A 9,083-nucleotide genomic window follows, 5' to 3' on the forward strand; every position below is an offset into this window, starting at 1 on the left:
TCCGACGAACTATATGTTAGATTTCCAAAATAAAAGCATGCCTGTTGTTGGAAAGCAGATAAGAAAAGCACAATTTTATTGTTTATTTTCTTTTTCTTACTGTTGATATTTTCTCTATGATGTCAAGGAATTTATCGTTATCCATTCATTATGATGGTGAAATAGTATATGACGTAGAAGGTTCTATCATTTTTAGATCGAGGCAACCGATAATTACCTATATGACACCGGAAGTCAACAATTTAACAGCTTTGAAGAATTTGATATTGTATTCTGTCAAGCAGCAAGAGGCAAAAAGGCGAAAAAATTTACTACAGATATCCGACTGAAGTAGATGCCAATTTATTTTATAAAATGTATATTACAGTTGTATTGTCTTTGTTACTATTATATTTATCAGACCACGGTTGTGAGAAATATGTCTATTGTCCTGAATTAGGTACCGCGACGACGAGGACTTACGACTTATAAGGTCGTGGCACAACCGATGGACAAATGTTCATCTGTTGGAATTATTCGTGTATCTCGTTGAGGTTGGTGGCCGAAGATCACCTGCAGATATTGTCGATGATAATCCATTGAGTGGTACTGTTAGACGAACTATCAGAAGGACTATGGTGGATTTAAATATGCCACTTGAGGGTAGTCAGGAGAGGTCTAATGTTAAAGTTCGTAATGTTGACTTAATGGACGACGATGTTAAAAGTCATGATGGTTCTGCTATCAGAGATCCGATGATGGATCAGTATGAAGTTAACCCCGATGACGGATACAATGCTGACGAAGAACCACCTGAAATTCCTGATGATGGTGACGAGGAAGAAGAGATGAACTACTACGGTGACACACAGATCGCTCTGACACAGCTTGCCATTTCTCGACCAAATGACTGGCCGGATCATTTCATGAGGTTGAATCTCGATACAATGACTTCGGATTGGTCGTTTACCCAGGGAGGCCCTGAAGAGGATCCAAGCAACGAGTTTGAGGTTGGACAACAATTTAAGAACAAGGAAGAAGTCGTGTTGGCAGTTAAGCAGTACAGCATCAGGAGGGATGCGGAGTACAAAATAGTAGAGAGTGACCAGTTGAGGTGCAATGCACAATGTATCTAGTTTGGACCCGGTTGTAATTGGAGCATACTCATATCATATCGCCGAAAGCAAGAAAAGTGGGAGGTTAGGAGATACACTGGTCCTGATACTTGCATGCAAACTTCGATGGGACAAGACCATGGTAGGTTGGATTCGAAGGTGATTGCGCAACACATTTTCACGATGGTTAAAGCCAATCCAACAATCAACATTAGGGTTTTCCAAGGAGGTGTGGAGAATCACTTTGGTTACAAGGCGTCCTACAGAAAGGTTTGGCTTACAAATATAAAAGGAGATAGTGACTATTTCATGAGCGCATAGAGCGCAATAAAATTGATCTTTAGAGGGCGCGTATGGCGCAATAAGAGTGGTCTTCAGAGGGCGCATAGAGCGCAATAAGAAAGGGCGCGTAGAGCGCAATGAGAGAGGGCGCATAGAGCGCGATAAGAGCGCAGATGAAACTGCCAGAAGAAGGCGCAAACAGGCCATAGTGACTATTTCATGAATGATAGTTATTTCTGTTAGAACAGGGATAACCAAGACTGATGTTGGATTTTTACATAGATGGATGTAATAGAGATTGGTTGAATTCTGAGCTAAATTAGAATATTAATTATTCATTGTGGGAAGAGGTTGAAAAAGAAGTAGGGTGATTTTTCATCGGAAAGATGATAGCTTATGTATCCTTTTTAAGGATGATACCAAAACTCTGATATTATGAAAAACTATAAAAGAATAAGAAAAGAAAATATGAAGAATTTTCATTGATTGATTGAATTGAATTGTAAATTATGAAGGTAAAACTATATATATATATTAGTTTAAGAAAGATAAAAACAAATAAAGACTAAAATTGTAATTGAATTTATGTATTCTGTCAATGTCATGGATACAGGACGAATGAAAGAAAAAAGTTATGATCCTTGTAATAATGTCTAAGCAGCAAGCGGGGCGTGCTGGCCGCTATCAACCTAGTATTTGCTATGATCTGTATTCAAAGATTCGAGCAACTTCTTTGCCAGATTTTCAGATTACAGAAATTAGGAGAATATCTATCGAGGAACTTTGTCTGCGGGTGAAGCTGCTTGACCCAACTTGCAAAATAGAAGAGTATCTTCGCAAGACATTAGATCCTCCGGTTTTGGAGTCCATACGTCATGCAATTTTAGTTCTACAAGATATTAGGGCATTGTCTAAAAACTCACACAGTTCGCGGAGAAACTCAGTTCTCTTCCTGTTCACCCATTAACTAGCCGGATGCTTTTTTTTGCTATATTGATGGTCTGTCTCAATCCGTCTTTAACGGTACCATGTGCATCTGATTATAGAGATCCATTTACACTTCCAATGTTGCCTGAAGAAAACCATCAAATTTTTTTAACTTAGACAAAATTCGACGTCATCTCCATAATTGATGCCGCGGCCATTTTTGTTTTATTGGTAAATATTTAAGCCTAAAGATTGTGAGATATGAGAGAGAAGGGGATAGTGAAATTAAATAGCGCAATTTTTCAAGGCGTGTTTCCTTTAGGCTTAATTCGCCCCCACCAATGTACAATGATGTGCAAAATGGGTTATTGGCGAATTTCCTATAGAATACAATGAAGAACACTTATTTATGCACTCACACAATCAAGCCTTACATTAAATAATAATTTACAGAGTAATATTCTCTATTCTTCCTTTTGCGCATAAAGAAAGAGTTGAGATGGATCGTTCAGCAATAATGAAATGAGAGAAATTCATAGAGACAGAGTACATGCAACATGCAGACATGCAGCTACGATTTCAACAGACACAACTTTTCAAATAGTTACAACATTTCAACAGACATAACTATCCAAATAGTCGCAACCTTTTAACAGGTATAACTTTTGAATAAGTCACAACTCTATGAAGAGATGTAAATCTTCAAAATAGTTTTTCATATATTTTGAAAATATATCACACTTTCTTTACTTTTTTTCGCAAAATAGCTTTTCATATATTTTGAAAATATATCTCACTTTCTTTACTTTTTTTTTCTCCTCTATCATCATCTTCCCCTTTTCTTGATGGTCCTCATCCATGAGGACGAGAGGCTCTCCCTCTCTCTCCCTCTCACAAAACCACCTCTCATGGCTGCTAGATGCAACCTTTCACCACTCTCTTTAAATAGAGTGATATTGATTATTGTTAACCTTTTGTTCAAATTAAAAACCAACCTTCACATTTTTTAGTTCAGCCACCTACTCCACCTTCACATCATTAGTGTCGTTGGTCACAGCAAAAATGCTTCACAAGGTTTTTATTTTTCCGTTCATTTTCCTATATTATCAAAATGTTATAGGCTTGGTTATTACTTATTAGACCGTGTAAATTCGTAACCCACCGGCCCCAAATCCAAAGTTCATTAAGTTGTACATATTCTTGAAAACATCTGCTTTCTAATGGATTTTAACACCTAAGCCTTCAAAGAATGTATATCCATTTTAATCCCAAAAAAAAGAGATGAAATTAAAAACTGAACGAGTGGCAACGTTCTCATCAGGCTATAGAATGATGTAATAGATCAATATCACCCCCAAAATCATTTAGCAAGAAAACTTCCTCTAATTTCATTCACTACCAATAGTACAAAATCTTAGCTCAGCTGATTAGACAATGTTAAAATGGCAAACATAATCTGTAGAAATTTAACAAGGGAATGTAAACATCTCCCCACTGCATAATCTACAACCAGTCCCCAACAAAATTACTGCCCACGATGAAAAGTTGTAAAAATAACTCCTAATGTTAGTAACCACCATTTCCAACACCAACCAACATTATACAACATTACAACCTCTATTGATGTGGAAACAATACCACTACACCACCGTCTCCTTCAATGATTAGCATAACAGTTCAAAATGATGCTGGCTTAGGATACTACAAGGGCAACAATAAATTTGAAAGAAGAATTGAGAAGAAAGGAAAAGGGGAAGAGGGGTAGAAAAATCATCCTATGGGTGTACATCCGCACCTAATCTCTATGTATAATGCTTTGGGTGGTGGTGGAAGTTAATCCCATGCACTGGTTCCACCGGGACCATATCCACCCGACGCCCCATATCCACCACTGCTGTTTCCGGCATTGTAGTAATCAGAACCACCCCTGTTGAAAGAACCTTCTCTTCGAAAGTCTCGGCCACCAAAACGCCCTCCTCCCGAACGACGGTTCCTACCTCCAAATGAAGATCGAGCAGCATACCGTGAGAGCCATGCTGGCACTTCTTGATTTGCTTCCTGCATTAGTTCTGCCAAAGACCTTGCAAGGGAGGCATTGTTGTCATTAAAGAATGCAGTTGCGAGGCCTTTCTTTCCAGCACGTCCCGTCCTTCCGATACGGTGTACATAGTCATCAATATCATTGGGAAGGTCAAAATTAACAACATGGGCGACATGAGGAATATCAAGACCACGTGCAGCCACATCAGTGGCAACCAATATGGGCGTGTTGCCACTTTTAAATGACCTTAATGCCATTTCTCTTTCCTGCAGACATTCACGAACAGCTAAGCATATATACAAATCCCAAGCATACAAACAAGATATGACACAACCAATACAATTCTCACCAAAAAAGAAAAATAATTAGAATACAATTTGAATACAATTTGATGTAAAAGACTTTCAAAACTAATGATTGTAACAAATTGGAAAGTAAGTCAGCCTTTGAAAGTAAGAGAAAGCAAAATAAATGCAAGCTTCACCTTCATACAAACTAATAATAAATCAGAAAAAGTTATGCAAGAATAGAGAAGAATTGATGAACAAGAACAGACGCACCAAAAAGAAAGAAATTTAAAACTAGCGTATGATGGAAAAGCCAATTCTAAAATGAAGATGTTGTAGGTCTTAAAAAGTGTCATCTCTGAACACCTAAGGGTGTTTTCACAAGTTTAGTTTAGGAAAGTTTTAGAGGGGAGAGAAAAGCTTTGGAATGCACCCTAGTTTTATTGTTAAGAGAATAAGTATTTTGGTTGTTTTTGTTAAGCCTCCAAATTCCCATTTTCAAGTTCCACAAATTGGGGAGTTTGATCAAATGTTAGTTTAATTAATATTTTAAATCAAACTAAATTATTGTAAAAATATTACAAAATATATTAATTACAGTCAATTGTTTTGATAAACAGTAAAATTGTACAAATATACAGTAAACCCTTCAAAACGCACCTTCTTAATTATTTTAAACGCATGAACAAGACTATTAAAAATCTTCCCTTTCCTTTCCCTCAACTCATGAACACACCCTAAACAAAGATACAAATACATGTTTACAACAAACTAACCTGTTGAGTCCGGTCTCCATGAATGGTAGTAGCTGGAAAACCATTCATACACAGCCAATGTTCCAGTGCATCAGCTCCCTTCTTTGTCTCCACAAAAACTAATGTCAAAGCTTGCTGCAAAACAGGAAATCAAGCACGAAATAGTCTTAATGTCTAATGAGCCATTTAGCTAGAGTTAAATCATGAATATAAAGATAATATACTATAGTCCAAAAGCATAATAGTCCAACAATCCTCTAAATCCAACACACAAAAATATGTATGCCATTGTTCAGAGATAACAATCACATCTGATGGAGCAAAGATAAAACTAAAAGAGTAGAAATTCACTTTGTGTGAAATGATAATAAGATAATACCTTTCCTTGCACACCATTTGCTCTCTGTGCATGAAGAAGATCCATGAGATGACTTCTCTTGTCAGACTCCTGAACATACTCAACTCTTTGGACAATTAAATCGGTACTTGACCCAACTCTTCCAACAGCAAGAAAAATGTATTTTGACAGGAAATCCGAGGCTAGTCTCTGCATGTCAACAATAACTTACAACAATAATTCAGATATTCTGCAGTTTGTCTCTAAGCCACATATGATCTCAACTGAATCAGAAATTGCCTTTAATGCTTGACTCAAAAGGTAGTTACCCTATCTATTAATAAAGATAAAGGAAGTTTGGGCGTCAAAATACCCCTAGACACGAATATGCTACTCAAATGCATAAAGCACATTTCACTAAGATAGATAAAGCAAAATTAAAAGCAAAACAGCTTGCAGAAACTACACATCCCTAGAGACAATGGGGAAAGAAAAAGAGAAACAAGGCTATGTTTGAAAGAGAGACTAAATTTAGTATCTGTATTATGTTTGGTGTAAAATGTACAAAACTAAATTGTCTTAGTATCTTGTTTGGTTCAAGATAAATATGAAGATGAAATAAGAATATTAAAGAAAATGTTGAGTTTTGAGTCTTCGTCCCCAGAAATTTTAGTACCTTGTATCCCCACTTTCTAAAGGTACTAATAAAGGGACTGAAATTGTGTCCAAGAACTGAAATTTTAGTTCCAGTCTCTGGAGACAAACACTACCTAAAAGTTGATGCAACAAATGAAGCAGGTAAGCTAGTAAAATCAATAAATACAATTCTAAATTAATTTCAGAAACACTGTTAGATGAAAGATGCTTCACTCAAAAATGTACTTTGAATAATGAACTAAACCTGTATCTCTTTAGGAAACGTGGCACTGAATAGCATAGTCTGTCTTACACCTGGAGGAGGCATATCCATTTGTTCAACAATCTTCCTTATTTGCGGCTCAAAACCCATATCCAGCATCCTATCTGCCTCATCTAGAGCTAGATATCTTATCATCTGAAGTGAAACTCTAGCTCTCTCCAGCAAATCTACCAGTCTTCCAGGAGTTGCAACAAGAATGTCCACCCCCTTCTCAAGCTCTCTTAGCTGGAAAATAATAAATTGGTTGGTATATATCAAAATCATAAATTGGACCAAGTCAGCTAAGTTTGCAGTAGGAACAAAGCATGCAGCTTAATAATATGTTTATCCGATTTCCAGATACTCTCCAACTATGCTGGTAATTTATGGATAATTAGCATAACTTCACATTTCCGAGGTCAGAAACAGTTCAATAACACTTCTACCACAGGATTCATCAACGTCCTCTGAACCTTGAGTTTAAACTATAATACCAAGATCTTAAACCAAAATATAAGAAAACTTTCAGATTCACTAGAAATAGAAACCCAATTAAGAGAAACAAACACCAAACCTTATCTCATTAGGTTGATTAAGCTACATAGATCAACAAATGAAGTAACTATGATTAAAATACAAGCATCTATCAAAAGTAGCATCAATAGTAGCTTTAATTATCCCAGGTAAAACAAAACAAAACGGAGAACCAAAAAATATAAATGATAGGAAAGAAACCTGATGGTTTATTGGAGCTCCACCATAAGCAACCACCACCTTAACGCCTGTTTGATATGCAAACTTCCTAGCCTCGTCATGTATCTGAAACCAAATCACAACATTTCCGCTATATTTTAATTTAAAATTAAGTCGCAAAACGTATACATAGTACATATAACTAACTCACTTGCATTGATAGCTCCCTAGTTGGTGAGAGAACAAGGGCAAGTGGATACACAGTACGCACACCACGAGGTGGCCTTTGCATAGGTTGGCCCCTCAAAATTCCACTGATAATTGGGAAACAGAAAGCAGCTGTCTTTCCAGAACCAGTCTGAGCACATGCCATCAAATCCCTTCCAGCAAGGGAAATTGGTATGGCATGCCGCTGAACAGGCGTTGGCTTAACATATTTGCACCTCATTATATTACGATTAAGCGCTTCACCCAAGTCAATCTCAGCAAATGTATTCACAGGCGGTGGCACATTATCCCCGCTAGTCTCCACCGGAATGTCCTCGTAGGCATCAAAATTTATCCCCGTGTTCTCTTGCTCACCAAATTCCTGCTCTGTGTCATCCTGATCTCCAAACGGATTGACCTCACGGTCCCTCCCACGATCCCAACCCCCACTTCTGCTCCCCCATCCACTTTTGTTTCCCCCTGAACGGTAATCGCCACGAGGTGCACCCCAACGTGATCCAGAATTAACTGCACCAGCCCCAGAACCAGAAGTTGCACCGCCACTATATGGCGGGGCAGATGGTTCAGCTGATGGCGGCCGGTTCCTCAGATGCGGAGGCACGTAAGTAGACCGGGATGGAGGTAAACTGTTACTAGCCCCGGCATTATTGGCTGAAGTACCAGAACCAGCAACCTCAGCTGCAGAATTTGCAGCCAAATCAGCCCATGAAGCTCGCATAGTCAATCACAAACAAACCACAAAACACCAAAAGAAAAGCCCTTATTTCTCTCTCTTGTCCTTAGTTGCTTAAACAAAAACCCTCGATAGAAACAGAAATCCTCTTTTATAACAATCAGCCCCTGCATTCAACAAATCCAAATCAGCACCCTGATCTCGCAAAGCCCAACAGAAACGGGAACGGTAATCAAATAATGCAAGTAAAGAGCAATTGAGGAGAAAAAGGTATTAATATGAAGAACAATGCTGGCGTCCGCATTTGTGGACAAGATGGAGAAAGCTTAGGACCGGTTTCAATACCCTAAAAACGGTGAAAAACGCAATGCAGCAAAAGCAAATGGAGTTTGAATGAAGAAGAGAAGGAACCTGTATCTGTATTGTTGAAACTTGAAAGAGTTATTAAAACCCTGAATTGGAAGGAAGGAAGGAATATTGAAGGAGAAGATGGAGAAACCCTAATTCTGGTTTCTATGTATTTGGAGACGCCACAAGACAGAGAGAGACACACAACCTTCAAACTTGCATACAAAAATATCTTTTCTGCCTTACGATGCGGCCCCTCTCTCCCTCTCTTTTATTTATCAGATTTTATTTTATTTTATTTAAATTTAATCTTTAGTGTTAAAATTTCAATTCAATTTATTTTCTTTTTTCTTCTGTAAGTCGTCGCTAACTCGCTATCTTGGATAGATTTAATTTAAAAAAAAAAAAGAAACATTCAAAAAGAAACTACGTCAGAAAATTTGTAAATTACGAGGACTAGCGGCTCAACTGCTTTTTTATTATTTTTACGAAATTAATATTTAGATTTCTATTTCTATAA

At 37.5% G+C, this 9,083-nt stretch overlaps 1 protein-coding gene across 1 annotated transcript; it reads right to left on the minus strand.

The window, feature by feature from the left end:
* Nucleotides 1-3,666: 3,666 nt before the first annotated feature.
* LOC130974161 (DEAD-box ATP-dependent RNA helicase 37-like) lies at nucleotides 3,667-8,805 on the minus strand. Its single transcript, XM_057898915.1, has 7 exons — nucleotides 8,627-8,805; nucleotides 7,526-8,382; nucleotides 7,357-7,440; nucleotides 6,625-6,867; nucleotides 5,766-5,933; nucleotides 5,408-5,521; nucleotides 3,667-4,610 (listed from the first exon to the last, which is right to left on the minus strand). Exons 2-7 carry the CDS (start codon nucleotides 8,258-8,260, stop codon nucleotides 4,137-4,139), a joined length of 1,818 nt encoding a protein of 605 aa, XP_057754898.1. The 5' UTR covers nucleotides 8,261-8,382; nucleotides 8,627-8,805; the 3' UTR covers nucleotides 3,667-4,136.
* Between the last annotated feature and the right edge of the window lie 278 nt (nucleotides 8,806-9,083).

This window comes from Arachis stenosperma, chromosome 4 (assembly GCF_014773155.1).
Source record: "Arachis stenosperma cultivar V10309 chromosome 4, arast.V10309.gnm1.PFL2, whole genome shotgun sequence".
In the NCBI taxonomy this organism is placed as follows: domain Eukaryota; kingdom Viridiplantae; phylum Streptophyta; class Magnoliopsida; order Fabales; family Fabaceae; genus Arachis; species Arachis stenosperma.

Excerpts from the sequence above, each read along its gene's own strand:
- LOC130974161 (XM_057898915.1), bottom strand. The coding sequence starts at position 8,260 with ATGCGAGCTTCATGGGCTGATTTGGCTGCAAATTCTGCAGCTGAGGTT. Across the intron at positions 5,934-6,624 it reads CGTTTCCTAAAGAGATACAG|AGACTAGCCTCGGATTTCCT; the intron begins GTTTAGTTCATT and ends GTTGACATGCAG. Across the intron at positions 5,522-5,765 it reads CAAATGGTGTGCAAGGAAAG|CAAGCTTTGACATTAGTTTT; the intron begins GTATTATCTTAT and ends CCTGTTTTGCAG.